Here is a 21747-nt window from a genome sequence, read left to right as displayed (position 1 = left end):
ACACACACACACACACACACACACACACACGTGGCTGCAAGCTAACAAAAGCCTGGTCAAACTGTTATCACAGCTGCCTGAGATTCCACTCCTTCTTACAGGGCCAGATGAATAGGAGAACACTGTCACTGTGAAATCAGAAAAAAAATTACACAAAAAGCAAACATGTGCCAGAGATCAGTAATACTGGAAACTGAACAACCGCAAAAGACACCCAATAAAGAGACACACTTGGTGCTTTTAAATGTATTGCCAGTTGCCACAGTGCTAAAACAGACTGTACAGAAGTGTCCTGCACAGATTCAATGATTTGCTCATCCAGTAAGAAATGCTCATCTGCATCTTCTCTGTGCATTAAGTGGCTTCTGTTACATTCCCTTTAGGAAGTCCTTCCTTTGGGAGCTGCCTGCTTGTCCATCACACCCCATATATAGGCGTATCAAAAGTCAAATGTTTGGGAGCAACGAATCGCCATTCAGATCCTTGAAGAACGCCCGAGCACCCACACACGCCTCCTCCAAAAAAGTATTGGATGTCCAAAGGAATCCAGTCACCCCCCCTTGAAAGTACATATTTGACAGGGCACAGTAAGGCAGAGCCTGCACTCCAGCTTAGCGTTCAGTTAGGCACAGACGCCCCAGCTCCTCTCCTCTCCTCGGTTTTCATTTGGACGTTTTGTTGGTGCAGCCTAACAGCAAATAACCAGCCATGGATGCCATCAAGAAGAAGATGCAGATGCTCAAGCTCGACAAGGAGAATGCCTTGGACAGAGCTGAGCAGGCTGAGTCAGACAAGAAAGCCGCAGAGGACAGAAGCAAACAGGTCGGCTGATTTTTTGTGTTTTGTTTTTTTCCTTTGTGGAAAATCCACAAGATCGATAGAAAAAGCAGGAATACCAGTAGCACTTTAAGGCTGCTGCCCTTTAAATGGATCGCCTTCTAAATACGGATTAATTACGTTCATGGATAATCCCAATTAAGGATTAAATTAAGAATAACCCATCCTTCTTGATTTTGATTTTTTATTTTTTTGGAGGGGGGGTGTTACAAATCCTCCTCTCATCTGTTTTTGATTAATTGGTGAAGTAATTATAGTCTAGAAAATGTGAATTGGAGAGAGATAATGTTTAATATTAGACTGAATAATCGCATGTTTATTTCATATTTTGTTTAACTGTACAATGTCTTTCATATGCATGTATAGTTAGACGACGAAATAAGAGAGTTGGAAAAGAAATTGCGCGTTACTGAAGACGAAAGAGATAAAGTGTTTGAGGAGTTCCAAACTGCTGAGGAAAAGCTGCTGACTGCTGAGGAAGTCGCCACCAAGGTATCTGATCCTGAAGTGCATGAGCTCTCTTAACTTTTCTCTCTGCTCTCTTTCCCCTGTCCTGTCCTGTCCTCTCCTGTTCTGTGTGTGTATGTGTCTCTTTCTCTGTACGCGCTCTTGCGCCATGTGCGCGCTCACGCAACTCCCCGCTGATCACCTCTGAAATTGTCTGGGCACTGAAACTCGCCTCAGCTTGAGGACGATCTGGTAGCTCTGCAGAAGAAGCTGAAGGGAACTGAGGATGAGTTGGACAAGTACTCCGAGGCTCTTAAAGACGCCCAGGAGAAACTTGAGCTGGCTGAGAAGAAAGCCACCGATGTAAGTAAGGGAGGGATTCACAAATGGCACCATTCCTGCACCACGCTTCCTCACATCTTCATTCTCTCATCACTGTGAATGTGGAAAACGACAGTTCAACACCACAGAGAGAGAGAAAAAAAATCCCTCTCTGGTGGAATTCAAACTGCCCTAATCTATTATATCTGAAGTGGTTTTCTGTTTGGATTTTGGAAAACTGAACATCTAAACCCACATGGACTTTCTGATCCAATTATTGTTGAACTGTCGCTTCATGTTTCGTCAATGATCACATACACAATTACTTACACGTCTGCCCAAAGAAAGTCAGATATGCTGTTTAACTGATACACATTATTCATTTTAAATTAAATGAATCAATTCATCATCCACAGACTAATTGATGATATTAATACCCCACCCCTTCAGGGTTTTTAGGCCTACATGCGTTCAGTCTTGTAGGTCTTTGCCTGAAGAAGTCTTTTTCAGGGTGAAAAGCGAAGAAGCCTAATGCCAATCTTCCCAAGAGCGCAAGCGCCTGGATAAATATAGCCCACTGCTTTATATGGTCAAGACAGAGCTCACATCTGCGGGCTGTGCTCTTTGCTTACCACAGGGAAAAACACAGTTTCCCATCGAAATGTCCCAGGGAGCGTACTAATTAAAACAATAAATATATTGAGCTTATTCACAGACAAACAAATAAATGATTATTTTAAAATATGGTATTGCTTATAGTGCTTTCCCCCTTTTGGATAAACAGCATACATGGCAGTAAAACTACGTAAAGAATTTAGATTTAGACATTTAAAGGCTGCGACCTGCTTGACAAAAAGAAAAGGCTTTAGATCCTCACAAAACATGTTTTCACTACAAACAATACAGTTAATGACCGAGTTATGGTGTCTGCCAAGTTTGAATGGAGACACTGCTCACAAGAGTCAATCAGAGGAATCAATTTGCAGTGAGGCTTATCAGTTGCCTCCAGGAAAACCTGTTGGAATAATCCTTTAATTGGATTCCTTCGGGGAGTTAAGCTATAGTGAGACTACTTTATAGCCTAATCTAGTTTCAGCCTATCACACTTTATGCTTCATTTTATTACCTATAGGCCTTTTTTTCCTTAATAGTCCTGTAGTGACTTTTTTTAGTATGGTTATAGTACTGAAATTAATTTAACTACTACTTAGTGTTTTATGGCCTTGTTTTTATACCCTTTCATAGTCTTGGAGGGATTTTCTGTGATATTTGCAAAGTCTAAAACGTAGCCTGTAATTACTGTATTTAGTGAAGACTTAGTGAATGGCCTGCAGTCTCAAAGTATTTCCCTGCCATGTGTACTGCTCAGAGCTGACCCGCAGGTGGCGCTGTGGCACTGTTAGTTCGCCTCAGACGTGAGTATTACACCGTGTTGGCTGGGAGTGTTTTTTTTTTTTTCATTTAAATATTTTTTTTTTTTACTTTGTATCAATAAAAATTCACATTTTTTGTTTTATGTAGCAATGCAGCAGATTTCCACAGTGTAACTTTGCACAACCCCAGCAGAATACTTAAATTTTAGGCCTGAAATCAGCGGTACTTCCTGGACAAATAGCAGGCAGGCATTGCAGAGTGCGTCTCCAGAAAGCTTGCGCACTGTCCGGACCAGCCTGTCTTCATCAAGGACGTCATCTCGCCGCTTGACAAATTTGTCGGAAATTGCAGCTGCAGGTCGTAGTGTAGCCCCCATTTTTTTTTTTTTAATTGAATAGTTGTTTAGTTAACAATGGCCGGAGCTACATCGCTGGAGGCCGTCAAACGAAAGATCAGATTCTTGCAAGAGCAGGCAGACGATGCTGAAGAGAGAGCCGAGCGATTACAGAAGGAGTTGCTTGCGGAGAGGAAAGCCAGGGAACAAGTAAGCATGTTTATACCGCGCGTACAGCCGGACAGGAGCTGCTTATCAAAATGCACACAAAAAAAAATACTGGTCATCCTCTTTGTAGTTTTAATTTATTTATGTGTGTTCCGTTCATGAGGCAGCTTGGATTGATCCACGGTGAGTTAGCGGGATTTTCTCTTCATGCACCGCCGTGCTTGCAGACTGAGCTCTTACACGGCTCCCATGCAGTGCACACAGCAGAGTACTCCTCTGAGGGTTTGATAGCCTGCTGCTCCCGGCTAAGCGCTTATAATTGGTAACGTTAGGCCGCTGATGCCCAAGGCAAAGCAGTTGAACAACCGTGTGCACATTGGTATTACTGTGTTGCCTCATCTTCCCCTGCACTGTTTCACTCGCATCTCCTTTTGATGCACTTTTTTTTTTCTGTAACGGTCCCATTCAACCTGCTTTCCAGGAAGTTGCGTTTGTTCTACTCTGCAGGCACGCGACATTTGATTAAATAATTTGTTCATCGACCAGGAAGTTGCAACAAAACGGTGGCAACATTTTGAAGGTGCCACTCAGCACTGTGAGCTTATTGCTCATTTACATGCCCTTATAAGGACAACAGGTTTTCACAGCTACAAAGAGTGATTTCCCTTTGTGTGAACGCAGCGGCAACTACCTAGAAGGGAGATCTCTCTGCGGGGGCTTAGAGCAGTCTGAGTCTGTCTGAGGCTCAGACTGACAGCTCATCTTAATCAACCTTGAGGTGTTTTAAATAGGGTCGAGACCTTTGCTTCAGTTTATAGATTAAAAGTAACTTCCTTGTCATGCTTCACAACTTTAGATGCACTTTGATCCAGCAGTGAACACTTGAAATGCAGGGAAAATGTGCATTTTCAGGACAATGCAAGTCTCATACCTGCTGAACAGACAGTAAAAAGCAGAAGCAGCTTTCTACAGGTTCACAGTAAAGGTCAGCTAATTTTCAGTCTCTGTTAATGCACAGCAGTTTTTCTTTTTTTTTTAAATTTAACACCAAACAAAATGCTGCAAATGTAACCAGTTAAATTACACTTAAATGTCTCCCGCAGTTGTGAACTATCCAGGGACGCTCCTCTGTGGTTGTATGTGTACCATGTGAGCAGTCATTTACTCTCAGGGCCTTTGACTTGAGCCTTGTTAATATTCTCTCTGGGACCTAGTAATGAGGCATGGTATTCAACCTTCTGTCAGCTTGGGACATTGTTATCATTATACATAGTCAATGAGGAGCACAGGCAAGCCTCCTGGGAAGGCTTTTCCCAACAGGTGCCACACAAAAACACATTCGAACAATCATGATTACACTCATCTGGCATAAACTAGTGTTAGCTTGCACCACAAAAACTGATTCACCTTCTGTACATTCTTTGGGCTGATGTGTACGTGTGATTTCCAGGTTGTATGTTTAAGATCGTGACATCCACGATCTCCTGACACGCTCCTCTTCTCTCCCTAGGCTGAGGGAGATGTCGCTTCCCTTAACAGACGTATCCAGCTGGTTGAGGAGGAGTTGGATCGTGCTCAGGAGCGTCTGGCGACAGCCCTGACCAAGCTGGAGGAGGCTGAGAAGGCTGCTGATGAGAGCGAGAGGTGGGTTCTTTTGAGCTGCGTAGACTCAGATCTTTGATCTCTGCTACAGAGACCAGGTGGCAGGGCTGTGTTTCCATCCCTTTGTGTAGGGTACAAGCAGACCTCTGTGTCACAGAGCTGGATGTCAGACAGTTCACAATCACATTAGCTATGCAGCATCCCAAATTCTGTATTTTATCCATCCACCAGCCAACACTACTGTGTCCTCAGGGAGACTGTAGGCTGTCTGTCAGGTCTCAGCTCCTGATTCCTAACATCCCGTGACTGTTTGTTCCCTCACACAGAGGCATGAAGGTCATTGAGAACAGGGCCATGAAGGACGAGGAGAAGATGGAGCTGCAGGAGATCCAGCTGAAAGAGGCCAAGCACATCGCTGAGGAGGCTGACCGCAAATATGAGGAGGCGAGTTTTTCAGCCACAGGCAGCCACCGCAAAACAATAGTGCAACACAAAACATGCAGTTCCTCGTTTATGGCAATCAGCAGTTCTGTGACAGACTTGTTACAGTTGTTGATAATATGTGGAATTCCAAGATGTATTTACTTGTTTAATAATATCTTAATCTGTTAATTCCGTATATTCCGTATATGCCTAATTACGTTCCTGAGTTTTTCTAAAAAGTATAAAATAACACTTTTACTTTAGCATTTATAGGCAGTATATAAACATTTAATACATGGTTTATAACAGACCATAATGAAGTTGTAAGCACATTTAAGCATTTATTTATGTATTTGTCAACAACTATAACTTCTGGTGCATAAACAGATAATGAATAACAGTATAGTAAAACACATTGATAATTAGTGATGGAATGTATCTAAGTACACTTACTCAAGTAGTGTGCCTAAGTATGAATTTTTACTTGAGTATATCCATCATATGTTGCAATATACTTCTATTTCACTGGAGGGAAATGTTAAACTTTTTACTCCACTACAAATATTTGACAGCTTTAGTTACTAGTTATTTAGCTAAATACAATTTTGCATACAAAATATATGAAGAGTTTATAAAATGTGATGCTTTATTTATAGATCAAACTATTAGTTGATTAATTGATTAGTCAATTAACAGAAAATCAATTAGGAAACTACTGAGTCTTGATTATGCCTTTACACTTTAATTAAGATAGCATTTTCAGAGCAGGACTTTTACTTGTAATGTATGTAATGAGCATGTTTACAGAAATATATTAGTACTTTTACTTAAGTAGAGGATCTGAATACTTATTAAGATAAGAAGTTATAATTGTTGACAATAATTATACATTGATAAACACTTAAATGTTCTTATATCAGTTTAATTAAACCACATCCTAATTGCGTCACAGTCCTCAAGCATTTGTTGTGTTGTAACATTTTGTTGTGCTACACCTAAAGGTGGCCCGTAAGCTGGTCATCATTGAGGGTGACCTGGAGCGTACAGAGGAGCGTGCTGAGCTGTCAGAAAGGTAAGATCTTTCAACTTTTACATGCACGAAATCTGCACTCACACTTGCACGTTCACTGGCGTTTCAACAGTTGCTGCTTCAAGCACTTATACACAAAGTACTGGACGTGTTTCCATTTGAACAGTGTGCCCTGTGTTCTGACTGTATGTGCTGATTATTTGCATGCTCTCCATGGTTTGAATGGCTATGGCTTGCACACGTTCGCCGCACCCATTTACAGAGAATCTCGGAGAGTGGAAGATGAGCTAAGGGTTTTGGAGCAAAGCACGAAATCACTAAAGTCCACAGTCATACAGGTACTGCAAACAAAAACTAACACTAATGCTTAAATCTCTGATGAGTGTCTCTTCCCACTGTCACAGTTGAGTCTTGCTTGCTGTGCTTTTCTTTTCCTCTTTTGTGCTCTTTTAATTCTGGGTATATTAGACTCTTTTTCACACCTCTAACATGGCAGTGACTGTGCAAGAATAACACCTCACGTTTAAGCGAAGCATGATATTTAAATGCATGTTACTAAATTATTGATTTAATTGTAACCTACTACTGTTCGTGAGTCACATTGCTATTGTCACATTCCTGCTCTGTTAAGGCACTTTTTAAGGGGTTGGGGTTTCCTCCTTGTTTTAATTCCTGTAGTTCTTATTTATTTTGTTTCCTCTCCCCCTCCTTCTTACTTTCCTTCTGCCTGTTTCGTGCCAACCTCTGGTTCTGTCCACCCTTGCTTCCCTCCTTTTCCTCCACCCCCTTCTTCTTCTCCTCCTTTGCAACTTTATCCCCTTGTCTAAAACCCCAGCAAATGCTCTGAGCTTGAGGAAGAGTTGAAAACTGTGACCAACAACCTGAAGTCACTGGAGGCCCAGGCTGAGAAGGTAAGTGCCACCTTCTGGCCGACTGTATGCTGTAAAACCCCTCAGCTCCCCGTTACACTGTGTGGATGGGGAGCAGAAGAGCCCGGGGAGCCCAATCTCTTCACTTCAGTTTTATTTCATACAATACTTATCTGTATAAATGTATTAAAATGTGTGGACATTCAGAGTTTGACTCCATGCCCATGTGTTTGACACCTGTCTTTTTTTTTGTCCCACAGTACTCACAGAAGGAGGACAAGTACGAGGAGGAGATCAAGGTCCTCACCGACAAGCTGAAGGAGGTAAAGTTTCACAAGGCCTTATCTGGAGTTGCAGAATGAGTCCAGGGTAACTTATACAAGTCACAGGTGCTGTATCACGCGGACTAACTCATAAATCTGTTTCTGTGACACAGGCTGAGACTCGTGCTGAGTTCGCTGAGAGATCAGTAGCCAAGCTTGAGAAGACCATTGATGACCTGGAAGGTATGATTTTTTTTTTGCCCCTCACCCCACAATTGGGTCATTTAGAAATTGTTACTGTGTCAGTGATGGATTTTGGGTAAGTGCTTAGTGCTTTTTAAAATAATCTCTTCAGCCCATTCTTTGCTTTGCTCTTGAACTCTATTTTCTCTATCATACTTTTGTTGTGGTGACCCTTATTCTATCTCCATTAAGTCTGGTTGATTTGTTTTTGAGTTCCAAGGTAGGAAAGAATGGCTTTGATGTTTATCAGCAATCACAGGCCCAAATGTTGACTTAGTGTTGAAGGAGTCAGAGTGAGGGCTAAGAGTTGAGAGCCATATGGCAGTGAAAGACATGGTCCATTTCTTCATGCTGATGAATTTTCCTTGAATTTTTTTCCCATTCTGTCATTTTCTGGTGTAACTTTGTTTTCCTCTTTTCTTTCAATTTTTCTCTCACCTGTCAATGGTCTGGATGCTTCACCCTTCACCTCCTTATCATGTCCTTCTTCAACTTTGCTCCTTTTCACTGCACCTCCCTCCCCCTGCACCCCTGACCCACCAATAGATGAGTTGTATGCCCAGAAACTGAAGTACAAGGCCATCAGCGAGGAGCTGGACCACGCCCTCAACGACATGACTTCCATGTAATTTCCGATTTGCTGCGCCTGCTTGTTCCCCCTGCACCTCTCTTCTCTGTACACCAACTGCCTCGGCTTCATTGTCTCCCCTATGTTGCCTTGTACTCTTGATAACTACTACGTCCAACTCCTCTATCTGTTCCTACATTTAAAATGGTTATGTGGTTATGTTTTTATATAGTCTTAAAGTTAAATGTCTTAAAGCAGACTTTGTGGTATTCCATGTCTGTGTAATTGAAGCCCACTTGCAATAATTACAACTCACTTTAACTTGGTTTCCTCTCACACTTCCTCTTTAGTGTGGTCATGATGATACTTTATGATACCTTTGTATCAGTATCATTGGGCTTTGAGAATGCTGTAAACAGGACTGAAATGATGCATGAACAAAACTCAGCATGAGTTTACATTTCTTAGCTGATTCAAGTGTGAATTACATTTTTTGTGAAAAGTAAGCACTGTTGATTTTGTCAGTCTATGCAATTTTACAGTTGACATCTTAAGCCACGCATGCAAGTTGCCTATTGAAATGTTGACTGTATTAAGAATCTGATTCACCCACTGTAACTCAAGGTTATGAGGTTTTCCTCTGTCCTTTTCTACTAACATGGTCTACTTCTGTCCAGAAGAAAGGCCCCCCCTTGTATTAGTGAGCACCCCCCGCAACTGTTCGTTTAACATAGAACCACTGTGGTTGAACCCCCAAGTTTTGCTTAATTAGTGTGGGAGATTGACAAGTTGCACCACGGTCTGTCTTGTCCTGCACTGCTCCTCGCGTGTTAGCAGAAGGTCTCGTTCTAATCCGGGGGAGGAATTGGTCCAACCTCCAGTTTGTGTTTGTCAGCGTGTTCTACTTCACAATGCCTTTCCATTGTGCGTTGTGGTTTTGTAGTGTTTTGCCATAACTCGTGTGGTTCTGGTGTATTGTGGTGCACATCTAGACACTTCGGTAGGTCCCACGCCGACCCCCCTGGTTCACTTTACTTCTTCTCTCCCACACAGATAAATATTTTACACCTCATCAAAGACGTCTCCTGCCGGCTGAGCAGCATCTGTCTGCTTTCTCCAGCCTTCTCTCCATTTTCCCTTCCCACTCTGTCTTTGCTTTCCTTTCCTCCTCATGTTTTCAACATCATGTCAAAGTTACTTGCGTCCCATCTCTTGTACAGAATCCTAGAATCTTTCTGCATTGTGTAAAAAATAAACACCCTTCCTTCTATGTAAGCTGTATCTCTTTACTCTGTCCTTTGTTTTCTTTTTAATTTCTATTTATTTTCAAGTGGCTCTAATAAAACCAGGAAGCCTTGATTTTAAGTTATGTTTTTGATTTTGTTTCTTCATCTCCACAAACCATTAGTTGAGCTTAACCATGCTTTCCTTGTTCTTTTCCTTTTCTTCAAACATTGTTCTGTGACGCTGAGATATTAGGAATATCACAGTAGTGCTATAAGCACAGAAACATAGGAGAACTACAGGTACTTTACTGAAAGCTGAGCCAAGTTGTCTTTTCTCTCAGCATTTGAGACTGATGCATGCAAGCACTTTTCAACATTTAGTACTGTGACAGGAGGAGCAGACTGGAAACGTGTGAATTGGAGGGAATTCGTCTTGGATTGTTATCAGGAAGATTGAAGTAAAGTAGAGTAATGGGGTGTAATGGTAGAATACAGAACAGTATGTAAGATTTGTTGAGTCTCATCTGGTTGCTGGAAAAATTGGATGAACCTGCTATCAGTTATTATGACACATGGGCCTTGTATGATACATAGTATCCTGTCATATATTTGAATAAATATACAATCACACATTCTGAGTGTTTTCATTAAAGTCATTGCCATAAATTCAGACACATTAAGTTAAGCAGAAGTGAGCATTTTTCTGGTGCTGTATGTTTTGGGACTTTATATTTTAAATGGGACTGCAGAACATTAGCCACATCCTTAAATTCTTACAGTGTCAGACCAAACTCAGGCTACAGAATGATTCTCACTAACATATATTCCAGTTCTGATGTTAATCAGCCACATTAGATGCATTTTATAGAGACTGTAATGACCAAAATGGCAGCTTTAGTATTCATTATTTGTTCTATTTTGTTGCCACACTATCCAATTTTAAAAGATTCTATTTTTCTGCCATTGTTCCTTTCAACCTTTCTCGGTTAAATCTGCTCATCCTCTGTCTTCATTTTCTGTCCTGCCTTGCTTTACCAGTTGCAGGCAAAAGTAGATTGCTAATTAGTGATTTCATAAAGAGTTGAAAAGTTATTCAGATATTGTCAGTGTGTTTCATAAGGTTTAAAAAAGTCTCAGGTCACCCATTCTAGAGAAGGTAGGTGTCAACAGGCATTGCACTTCTTTTCCTATCTTCCTCTGATTTCCTGTCCTCTCTCTGTTTTTCAACGTGCTTTCTGACTGCAAAGATCACCTCTACCAGAAACTTGAGAAAAACCGCCTACTCACTAATGAACTACGCGTGGCCTTGAACGAGGACTAAATTGTGTGAATGTTTTTATCTGTTTGTGACGGCTTTGTTTTAATGTGTGTATGACAATCTAATCCAGTGTAAGATCCAAAGCTCTTCCGTTTGCATTGTCCGCGTACGATGCTTGCACTGCTTGACATTTGTGGTGTTGTTTGTGAAAATTTAAATTCAAAAATAGTTCAAATCAGGGATAATCTCAAGTATATTATTTTCTAGTCTTATAACATTATTCAGTGATCACTTTTTTATGGATTATTGTTGTGTTTATGTGTGTTAATAAGTACCTTGTTGTAGTACTGTAACCTGTTTGCATGGTTGCTTGCATATCATAATATTACTTTGTTTGCTCCTCTTGTTTTCTATAAGTGAAGTTTAGGTCAGTTTAAAAGCACTCAAATTTAATAACTGACCAGAATGATGTAGCAGCTTTATTATTAATGCAAACTAACCAACTGACTCGCTTATGCTCGTTTGTGTGAGATTAAAACTTCTTCATTTGATGTTCTAACAGAGAAACTGTCACATGCTAAAGAAGAGAACCTCGATATGCACCAGATGCTGGACCAGACTCTAATGGAACTGAATAATTTGTGAAAGCACGGTCTGACCCCACACGCACTGTGGTTTTGGCTTTTTGTTCTTGCACCTTGCTTACCATAAACCCTCTTCTCGTACCTTGCCAATGGTGGAGATCAAACAGCCAGATGCTTTTCCTATTGCACCGTCCTGCCTTCAGCGGAACTCGACCAAGGAGCAAAGCTAAGGGGAAGTGAAGCTTAACCATTCCCTTTTATAAAGCCTAAACTGAGAAACAAGATTGTTTTCGCAAGCCAGTTTTTATCTTGAAACATTGTCTGCCTTTTGCAATCTTTGACATAGTTTTTTTTTTTTTTTTGACAAGTCATCCAGTGAAATGACATGTGCCATTGGTTACAAACCATTCCGTTCCACCTTGATTATGCACATACCAAAGGACAAAGTGGAGAAATTTTGCATTTAGTTAAACCTCAACATTATGCACCTTTTGCAGTCTGTAAGACAAACTATGTTTAAAAAAAGAAAGAAAATTTCCGCACAAGTGTAAGTATACAATGACTATGCCTGTCAGTGTGTATACTGGTGCTACTGTTTTGTTAAGAATGACTGAAAATGCTAATGCATTACAGAATATTCTTAGTTTTCAAAATTTGTTCATCTTGTCCATGAAGTATGATTTCAGTCATCTGGTTGTGCATTGTTTTAGCATTGTATTAATGTAGATGTTTCAAGTGTTTATTATATCGGGAAATGTACAAAATATGAATATAAATAAAAGCACGTTTTGAAAGTTTTCTTACTTTGTTTGTGGTCCATGCATAGCTATTTTTGTCCATCATAGAGGTGACCTAAACTTAAGGTCTTAATAGACTTTGGGGTGATTGAATAAAACCTGTTGCAATGCACAGGAAAATGAAGCGTATTTAATTTAATTTATCTCTCCCGGTGACACGTAAAATGTGTTAAATGTTTAAAAGAAATGGAGATCTGTTCATTTTGCAGCTTTATTGCATTACTCATGGCTCAATATTTGCCTGACCCTCAGTTTGACTTCCAGCTGGGCGAAAAAACATTATCATGTGTTTCTTTGGTTCACTGGAGCTCACTTAGCACTACTGAACCGTATAGTTCAGTTTCAGAAGAATCAAACTAATGTAGCAATGTTGTTGGAAAGTTTTTAAATAAAGTCTTCAGCAAAAGTAACAGCACAATAATTTAAAGGTCTCGACTCAGTTGAAGTTATGTATCAATTTGTGTTGAGTTATTGTTACATTAACCTTTAAGATCACAAAGTGGTCAATTTATCAGTATATTGTTGGGTAGGTTATTTAAACTCTAATAATCTACTATAGCGTATGACTTACCATAAACTATGACTTTATCGTAGCCTTTTTATTTTGCATGCTATTTTATTTTACTCAATAGCCACCATATACAGTATTATTCAGTAGTTTATGTAGGTTTGGAACTTCTGTGAAACAATCTTCACATGTGTTGACAGCTGCAAGTAGTTTGCATGACCTCTCTGAAAGTCCTTTGTTGCACCAGAGGAGATAACACACACTGTGTGTGTGTGTGTGTGTGTGTGTGTGTGTGTGTGTGTGTGATATTGCCCAGGTAGTAAAGGCTGTGTATACATTATAGTTAAGAAGTTGGCACCCTTTGAAGTCAGTGAGATGTCGCCAAATGTGACACACAAATGTGTTAATAAAAATAAATCCGCTCATAATTAGCTTAGACCTTAATTAGCAAATAAATAAAACTATAAAAGAAAGAATCATATGGACAGAGGGCTCCTGTGCTCACATTTTTGACACGGCACACAATTTTACACAGTGTGCTCAGTAGGGTGTCCTATTTCTTATATTTCCATTTAGGTGAAATGAGCTCCTGTCTTTGAAGTAGAAGCAGTCTGAGAGGTTAGACGCTGCATAATTCTCACTCTCTGAGCCAGTTGAAATAGCAGTTACCATCACCATGGCAACCTTTGACTGGCTGACATACAGCTGATTGAGATGAGCTAATTAGTGAAGTTTGACACACACACACACACACACACACACACACACACACACACACAAAGGACTCAGACATCTTTACACATTTTCAAGCCTTTTTCAAATCGTATCTTATACTTTCATATAGAAACTCTATTCAAACCCTAAAATGTTCCACTCTAATTTACTTCAGCTGCTTCTTCATATTAAAATTCAAGGTCCAGTGTGTAACATTTAAGAGGATCAACTGTCAGAAATGGAATATAATATTCATATGTTTTCATTAGTGTTTAATCGCCTAAAAAATCAGAAACATTATGTTTTTGTTCTCTTAGAATGAGACGTTTTTGTCTACAGAGGGCACAGGGCCTCTTCCGCAGAGCCCAACATGCTGTGTCTACAGCAGCCCAGAATGGACAAACCCAACTCTGGCTATAAATAGGATTCTCCCTTTGTTCTTAATTATGCTAATTAGTTTATGGCTCTGGGGAAAAAAGGTACATCATTTTCCCTTTTTGAAGAATATTTTGTTGTTGATTTATTGATGATGTGGTTTTGTGTTTACCAAAGAAGTCTGTGGTTTTTGTAACTACATTAATCATACTTACCCTACATTGAAATGCAGTCAAGAGAAAACTGTGTGCAGTCAAGTGCAGTGAAGGGAAAATTGTCTTCTCAGATGTATTCGCTATCTGTGAATGTCAGCTGACTGAGTGACTTGATACCTCTATGTTTCTGTAAGACACTGACAGAAGCATTATTTTGCATGCCCAAAGTCACCATCCCAAGGAAATACTAGCCAACATTCCCTATATGGGAAGTTTAAGGTTAAACACATATGCAATAAAGACAGTGATTTTGATGTCAAATCAAGACAAATTAAGGCAAGATTTGTCCAGAGAGGTTACAGGAACCATGGTTTGGAAACAGCTATCAATAAGTATTTTATGTAGTTTTTTTTTTTTAATCTCATAGACCTAAATACAACACTTTGTGTCTGAATATAGTACTATATCTGGAAGGGTTCAGAAAATTATCAAAAAACATTGCGATCTACTCAAATGTGACCCTTTTCTGCAGCAGATCTCTGCCAAGATTTTGTTACAAGAGGGGGGATAATAAGGGACTCTGAGGGGGAGCCTATATGGAAATGTGTGGTAGATGTTCTAAAGAAATTGCCTTCTTTATTATTCTCTCTGTAACTTAATTACAAGTCTTTGTACATTTGTCTTCTTACCAACACCACATGTGGGTAGTGAACAGAGCTAGACCTCGAAATCAAGTGAACACGAGAAATGTATCCTGAGCATTTTCTTTCTGTAAAGTACGACGTTAATTACCCCCCCCCGCTCGATCTTTAGTCTGAATCGTGATTTGATTTATTTGGTCTGGCTCGATGTTGCAAACAGGAAGCAAGTTGTTGTTGTTGTTGTTAACCGGAGCTCATCAACCAGTGACATTTATCGGCAGCAAAAGGAAAGAGAAGCAACTCCTCTAACAATGTCACGACTGTTATTGCAAAATGGTTTCTGCGCCAAATGTACCCTTCTAGCAGCGCGTGAGTCTCCTGTGTTGACACCGCGAGGAGCCGGAGCGCGAGTCAAGTCCGCGAGTGTTTTTATTCAACAACAAAGAAGATATGTCGGAGGGTCAAACGCAGCATTTTTTAGATACAGAGCAAAGTCCAGGATTTGGATATGCGGGGTTGGTGTGGGTATTGCTTTAGCCGTCGGACTGAAATACAGCATCAACAGTTCCTGTGACGACAAAGTAACAAAAGCACAGCGGACTGATCGATACAGCGATGCCGTAAAGGTTAGCAGGGACCTGGTGGAGCGGATAAAGGTAGGCACAGAGGTAGGCCTGTGAACTGCTTGCTTTTAGATTAGTCACTTATCCATTGCTTTTCCTCCCTATATTTCCTGCCTAACTTCAATGCCACCTGTATCTGTCTGTCTGTCTGTCTGTTTGCACTCAGGCTGAGGTAGGGGCTCCAGGGATGGTGGTTGGGGTCTCTGTGGATGGTGCTCAAGTCTGGTGTGAAGGTTGGTCCCTGCAAAGTCCACTTTAAAGGTGCTACATGTAGCATTTATACAAATTACAGTTAATTTAATGTAGCTGGTTTTGGCCTGCCCAGCATAGTTTTGTATTGTGGGCCAAATGCCAGATTATTGGGCCCAATGCTGGACTGGTGCCACATTGGTGATCACAACCATTGACAGTAGCTCCCAACACAAAGTAATGCTGGTCCAATGTTAAAGTATGTGATAACGTTTTCTATATAAGCAGACACCTGTGCAACAACTGTTGTCAAATTTGGGCCACCAACAATAGTACAGTTAGGGCTATACACAATTATTTTAATTATCAAGTAATCGGACAATCATTTAAATGGATGTTTTATTCATTTTGCCTGTAAGACACGAGAGAATAGTAAAAAAGGAAATATCCCTTCACAATCCCTCAGACTCCTGGGAATGTCTTCCAATTACTTTGTACTAAACCCCAAAATGATTTTAAACAGTGGACAGCAGCAAATCCTAATGCTGGAGAAGTTGGAGCTGGAGAATGTTTTTTATAGTTTTTGCTTGTAAAATGGCTCAAACTAATTTCTTTTCAAAATAGCTGTTGATTAATTTGTTACTGCGAACTCTGACAGTTTTCTCACAACCTTTCCATGCTAACATCATGAACATTATGCCAATTGTTTATGGCATAATGTTTTGTTTTATTGGCATGTTTTGTATTGTGGACTTGAGCTATGTCAACTGGTTTACCTTTACTTTGGTATGAGTTTGGTTGGTCCAACATTGACCCACAAGACAAATGAATGCTCTGTTATATCAATGTTGGCAAGGTTGCTAATGTTGTGCCTTTGCATAGTATTGGCCAATACCCCAGAAGTCTACCATTCTTCCTGATGTCCTCTTTTGCAATAAATTGATTGGAGAGTGTCAACCAAATTAACAGCAGCCAGCATTGGTTTACTACCTAGGAGAAACCAGGGAGAAAAATAAATTATTAACAAACAAATAGCTTTTAAGCTTTATCTGTGTTTGCTTTGGAACAGTGACCCACTTTCAGTTAACTAAAATGGCCTTTTGTTTGTGCCATGAATCAAGCCAACAGATTCACGGAGAAACTTGACCCAACAGCACACAATGTGAAATATAATCATCCTCTTTCCTTTACTGGAAATTATGTTATAATAGGTTTTCACAGTAAATTATTAAATGAAATGCAGTACGTGGACTCTTTAACATATACGGCTAGAAGCACATAAATATTCTTATATGATGCATGTTAATTCTTCATGTTATTAAGGGATGGGTTACGCCGATTTGGAGAATCGTGTGCCGTGCAGCCCAGAAACAGTGCTGCGAATCGCCAGCATCAGTAAGCCCCTCACATCTGCAGCTGCTGCACGACTGTGTGAGGAGGGGAAACTAGATCTGGATGTCCCGGTCCAGAAATATGTCCCAGAATTTCCCCAGAAACAATTTGATGGACAGGATGTAAGTAACTTGAGCAAAATGTCAGTAATAAGATCATACTGTTCCTTTTTTCGTGTTCAGCTCAAATGCACATAATTTATTCTGTCCTTTCAGGTCACAATAACCCCTCGTATGATTCTGTCGCACCTAAGTGGCATACGTCATTATGAGAAGGATGCAAAGAAAGTGAAGGAGGACAAGGAGAAAGTTAAGCGACTTCTAAAGCTACCAGTAAGCCACCAGAAAGAGGATGAAAAGAGCTCATCTGAAAACAAAGATAAACCTGCAATAGAACAGAACACCAAAACCAAAGAAGCCACACAGAAGAAAAAAGAGTTTGAGCATGAGGAATACTACTTGAAGGACAACTTTGAAAGTGTCACTCAGGCCTTGGACCTCTTCAAGGACGACCCGCTCATTTTCAAACCTGGTAAAGCACATATTTGCTTACTAAACCATTCAAATATGACACAATGTTAATGTCTTGATGAGTATGGTTGTGTTTTTTTTACTACATGCAGACACTACTTTTCTGTACTCCACCCACGCCTTTACCCTGCTTAGCGCTGTTATGGAGCGAGCTGCTGGACAGCACTTCCTGGATCTCATGATGAACATGTTCCGTGAGCTGGGGATGCTCAATACTGTGCCTGATGAGAATGACCCTATTATTTACCACCGCTCCAGGTAATCTATAATCACCAGTGTGAAGTTATGTCCAAATTACTGTGACAAGTCACTGTTGAGTACAGGTGGAGGTGTATCAGTAACATCAGAGTAGAACTTTGTAGAGATCTGTTATTTCTTAGAGGTGGCTGTGATTGCTCATGTTTGCACAACATGATCAATGTTCAATAGTGAGTCTATATTCTTTGTTGTTTCTCCTCCACAGATTTTATCATCTCAACAAGAGAGGACGTGTTGTGAACTGCCCGTACGTAGACAACTCCTACAAGTGGGCAGGAGGCGGCTTCCTTTCCACTGTGGGTGACCTGCTGCTTTTCGGTAACGCTCTACTCTATAGCTACCAGGTGGCACACCTGAAGGACACAGAGGGCTTGCTTCCTGGCTTCCTCAAACCCCAGACTGTCATAGATCTGTGGGCACCAGCTGACAGGACAGAGGCCAGCTGGGATAAGGATGGACTTTATGCCCAAGGTTGGCTGGTAGTGGAGAATCTACAGAAATATGGTCAGTGCAGGAAGCGCAGACACTACGTGTCACACACAGGAGGCGCTGTAGGGGCTAGCAGTGTCCTCCTGGTGTTACCCAGTGAGAACATAAAGGACAGCCGAGGACAGACTCCCCTTCTCCCACAGGGGGTGGTGGTCACCATCATCGCTAACATGCAGTCTGTGGGACTCAACGGCACAGCACTGAAAATTGCTCATGAGTTTGACAAAGCCAGAAGCCTGTAAGAATAATCTGTTTACAGAAATGCACAAGTTTACATTTTACTAAGTATTTCAGATAAAAGAGTGATTTTATGTGATTTTGATAGATTTTTTAAAACAAGTCCAGAGGGTGTTTGAGGAAATAGAATAAATCTTTAACATCTATAGGTGTTATATATTTTGCAAAGAAAACTTTATTCAAAATTACAACACGTGGCAGGTAATCCATTCTGCCACTAGGTGGAAGCAAATTACTGCATTTCTAACACAAAAAAGGACACTGGTTTATGATATCAGTGTACACAGAGTTCATGCATTTCTACATTTTTAAAAGCTAACACAAGAACATTTTAATATATATGTTTCTGCATTTGAGAGAAATAAAAACATTTCATACATGATAGAAAGAGGTCAATTGCTATTTAAAGCAGCATGGTACACATCCAAAGTTTCTACGTCACATGAAATATCTGTTTAGGGCCAACCCTGTACAGATATTTTCTCATAGCAACATGATATGCTGTGGGAAAAAACCCTGTTGTGTGTTTATCTAATAACTGTTGTCCTATCAGTAATAAATAGGGTGACATTTTCACAGCATACCTACTGCTGAGCCAACTTTCTAGATCGCTTTTCTATAATAAGTACTAAAATCGACTTCAGCCATTTAGTACAATCCTGACTTTATCTTGGAAGATAAGATTCTGAACAATTTCAGATGTTAATGAGTGAATGGGTGTGCTGCAAAGCTAGTTCATTAATGGTGGCTATTATGCATTTTAGTAAGTAACTAAGCTGTCAGCTGTCCAAATAAATATTTTCTTCTTCCAGTGTTGGTTCTTAGAAACTGCTGGAGAATACTGGAAGTACATCAAAATAGAAAGACTAACAAACTGTTGGCAATGCAGTCCAACTGGTTTTAATTCCTTCCTAAGCTCGCTGAATTGAAGCATATTTGATGCCACCATTCTCATTATGAAACTCCTGGGATCTCCTGTGCCCCTGTTTTTAGATTTAAGGAGGCTGATGAATGGCTTGGGATACACTAATTATACAGACTCCCACACAGTGTATCACTAAGTTTGCAGTGTGTTCCTACATGTCCACTTTTGTCAGAGCCAATTTTGAGTTTAAAAACTGCAGGGGGAAGATATTTTTGAAAAGTGAGGTCATCCTGACAAATCCTGTTTACTTCAAGGGGTAATTATGGTTTATGGTTAAGATTAGATTTAGGATTAGGTTAAGAATATGCTAAAGGCTGAGGTTAGGATGGAGGATGACTGGTCCATCAGGATCCTCAAGTATACAAATACAATATGTGTGGACATGTGTGTGTGGTCTCCCACCAAAAATCACACAGTCACATCATTCAACAGGGATCATCACATGTATTTTTCACAATTTAAAAATATTTACTAATGGCATATTGAGCACATGCATTGATTGATACAGGGGGTTATTTCATTATTCCATATTACCAATTCAATGTTTAGAATAATATTACACATATTTTTTTAACATAGTCCAACTATGCTTTGTAAATAAATCTCAAAGCACATACATTGAAATGTGATTTAACACGAGTAACACCAGTGCCTACTTCATAGCTGTGTTTAAAACTGTGCGAGGTGTGATTCAATTCCCATCCACTCACACTTGTTTCACACCTTGCTTGTGTGTGTGTTAATGAGTTACACCTTTCTTTAAACTGCGTGGATTCCAGAAATCTCATGAGACAATTAATCAATTATCAGCTTCACCTGCCTTGACTTTAGCTGTGCAGCAGTTCTCCTTTGTTCTCTCATTGTCATATCCAAGTCCAAAAAGCCAAATGACACGTATCTCTCATCCCATCTGACACACAACCAAAAGAGAAACGAATGCACATCAGAAGGAAGATCATACTCTTGGTTTTACTCTCCAATACTGTGGTTGGTTGTTCTGTTGGCTCTCTTGCTTGGCTTTCAACATCCTGCGTGTGGACACAAGTAATGATTATTAGCTTTAAAAGAACATATTCTAGCTTAAGTACATTAATACTCTATAACCCATAACACACATCCACAATCTAATACTATTTTTAGATGCTTTAAGAACCTTGGTAATCTTAAATCCATAATGTACTTACTTGCGTACGTAGTAGATAACAACACTAAGCATCACTAAGATGAGGAGGGCAACAATGACCACGGCTGCAATTAACCCAGCCTCCCCTGCATTGGCGGAACTGCTGAAGAGCTGAAACTGCTCACATCTGCTGCCTTTGTAATTTTCATTGCACCTGAAGTGAGACACAATGCACAATAATGTAGGAAATGTGTCCACAATATTGGGATGTTGTGACATCAAAAGATATTCTTATATAAAAGTTAAAGTCTCCTAAAGGCCCATTATATTATAGACAATTGGAAAATTAAGTTTTATATTTAACTTACACACAGGAGAGTGTATCCATGGAATGTATTTTATAGCAAGTCCCTCCATTCATGCAGTAGGTGGCTTCCTGCCCATCACAAAGGTCTCCGTGTTCTACAGAGACATTAAACAGATTCAGGATAGATAGCTCTTCAAAAGAACACAACAGAAAAGTCAATTTATAACATTATTTATTTACATTGTTGTTATTTATTCTTACCTGCCATCATTTGGAATGATTTTTCTTCCTGTTCCCTGAGAACACCAGAAACGGTTTTACTGTCCCACAAAAGGAAGGAAACTCTCACTTACCAAGGAAAGCTTGTCATAACCAGATATTTCAGGTGCTAATAATGAAAACACACCTACACATATATAAAGTGTATTCAGTCTGAAAGGCATTATGAACTAATATTGAGTTTGTGAGAGGAATGTATTTACACACTGACTGAAATAAGTAAAACAATCTGTCCTTACCAGCTCATGAAATCCCCGCTTTTGGTAGTTAGTGCAGGTTCCCAAGGTGAGTCATAGTGACACTTCAAAGTAACTCAGAACTGCTTTTTGTTGGAGAAGACACGTGGGCGTGTTCCTCCCTTGGCCTAAAAAATGTTGTGATTGCAGTTTGTCCACATTGTAAACGTCATACTACCAACTGTTGTAGGTTATTGTTAGTGTGTCAAATGGTGTCATTTAATGGCATATGAGCGATACATACAGAGCTATCAGAGATCTAAAAAGTCTCCCAGAAGTAATTTTGACAATGTTGTCCTCTGTGTGAGACAAGGGCGTTTCCAGACTTTTTTAAGTGAGGCACTGACTTATGCAGGGGTGGAAATGGCCATGCTAGTTTTTCCATCACCATAATTTAGCATAACTTTGGCTATACTTGCTTG

The 21747-nt window shown here is 40.1% G+C and overlaps 3 protein-coding genes across 15 annotated transcripts; 2 read left to right on the top strand and 1 right to left on the bottom strand.

Annotated features, from left to right (window-relative positions):
- The first annotated feature begins 579 nt into the window (after positions 1 to 579).
- tpm1 (tropomyosin 1 (alpha)) lies at positions 580 to 12346 on the top strand. 11 transcript variants are annotated; one of them, XM_051381721.1, is made up of 10 exons: positions 583 to 822; positions 1204 to 1329; positions 1522 to 1647; positions 4992 to 5125; positions 5410 to 5527; positions 6508 to 6578; positions 7372 to 7447; positions 7666 to 7728; positions 7842 to 7911; positions 11526 to 12346. In XM_051381721.1, the coding sequence occupies exons 1-10, from the start codon at positions 709 to 711 to the stop codon at positions 11606 to 11608; spliced, it is 981 nt and encodes a 326-aa protein (XP_051237681.1). In that variant the 5' UTR covers positions 583 to 708; the 3' UTR covers positions 11609 to 12346. The 11 variants fall into 11 exon arrangements, with proteins under 11 accessions (XP_051237674.1, XP_051237681.1, XP_051237673.1 ...); XM_051381713.1 differs by lacking the exons at positions 1522 to 1647; positions 11526 to 12346 and adding exons at positions 8458 to 8536; positions 9533 to 9749; XM_051381722.1 differs by lacking the exon at positions 11526 to 12346 and adding an exon at positions 8458 to 8540 and having other exon boundaries at positions 585 to 822.
- Positions 12347 to 14945: 2599 nt separating this feature from the next.
- Positions 14946 to 18843, top strand: lactb (lactamase, beta). 2 transcript variants are annotated; one of them, XM_051382271.1, is made up of 6 exons: positions 14946 to 15393; positions 15527 to 15593; positions 16873 to 17063; positions 17157 to 17472; positions 17564 to 17729; positions 17935 to 18843. In XM_051382271.1, exons 1-6 carry the CDS (start codon positions 15049 to 15051, stop codon positions 18458 to 18460), a joined length of 1611 nt encoding a protein of 536 aa, XP_051238231.1. In that variant the 5' UTR covers positions 14946 to 15048; the 3' UTR covers positions 18461 to 18843. The 2 variants fall into 2 exon arrangements, with proteins under 2 accessions (XP_051238231.1, XP_051238230.1); XM_051382270.1 differs by having other exon boundaries at positions 14946 to 15405.
- Positions 18608 to 21409, bottom strand: LOC127353203 (pro-neuregulin-4, membrane-bound isoform). Of its 2 annotated transcripts, none has more exons than XM_051382272.1 (5): positions 21329 to 21409; positions 21072 to 21130; positions 20872 to 20965; positions 20565 to 20717; positions 18608 to 20408 (listed from the first exon to the last, which is right to left on the bottom strand). In XM_051382272.1, exons 1-5 carry the CDS (start codon positions 21334 to 21336, stop codon positions 20336 to 20338), a joined length of 387 nt encoding a protein of 128 aa, XP_051238232.1. In that variant the 5' UTR covers positions 21337 to 21409; the 3' UTR covers positions 18608 to 20335. The 2 variants fall into 2 exon arrangements, with proteins under 2 accessions (XP_051238232.1, XP_051238233.1); XM_051382273.1 differs by having other exon boundaries at positions 21072 to 21106; positions 21329 to 21400.
- Between the last annotated feature and the right edge of the window lie 338 nt (positions 21410 to 21747).

The sequence above is a fragment of the Dicentrarchus labrax genome, unplaced genomic scaffold, assembly GCF_905237075.1.
Source record: "Dicentrarchus labrax unplaced genomic scaffold, dlabrax2021, whole genome shotgun sequence".
Lineage (NCBI taxonomy): Eukaryota > Metazoa > Chordata > Actinopteri > Moronidae > Dicentrarchus > Dicentrarchus labrax.
The sequence above is the reverse complement of the archived record's forward strand: the minus strand, read 5'-3'. Positions and strand labels throughout refer to the sequence as shown.

Excerpts from the sequence above, each read along its gene's own strand:
- LOC127353203 (XM_051382272.1), bottom strand. Across the intron at positions 20,966-21,071 it reads ATCATTCCAAATGATGGCAG|AACACGGAGACCTTTGTGAT; the intron begins GTAAGAATAAAT and ends ATGTCTCTGTAG. Across the intron at positions 20,409-20,564 it reads GTTATCTACTACGTACGCAA|GATGTTGAAAGCCAAGCAAG; the intron begins GTAAGTACATTA and ends GTCCACACGCAG.
- tpm1 (XM_051381721.1), top strand. The coding sequence starts at position 709 with ATGGATGCCATCAAGAAGAAGATGCAGATGCTCAAGCTCGACAAGGAG. Across the intron at positions 823-1,203 it reads CAGAGGACAGAAGCAAACAG|TTAGACGACGAAATAAGAGA; the intron begins GTCGGCTGATTT and ends ATGCATGTATAG. Across the intron at positions 5,126-5,409 it reads GCTGCTGATGAGAGCGAGAG|AGGCATGAAGGTCATTGAGA; the intron begins GTGGGTTCTTTT and ends TCCCTCACACAG.
- lactb (XM_051382270.1), top strand. The coding sequence starts at position 15,049 with ATGTCACGACTGTTATTGCAAAATGGTTTCTGCGCCAAATGTACCCTT. Across the intron at positions 17,473-17,563 it reads CCCGCTCATTTTCAAACCTG|ACACTACTTTTCTGTACTCC; the intron begins GTAAAGCACATA and ends TACTACATGCAG. Across the intron at positions 17,730-17,934 it reads ATTATTTACCACCGCTCCAG|ATTTTATCATCTCAACAAGA; the intron begins GTAATCTATAAT and ends TCTCCTCCACAG.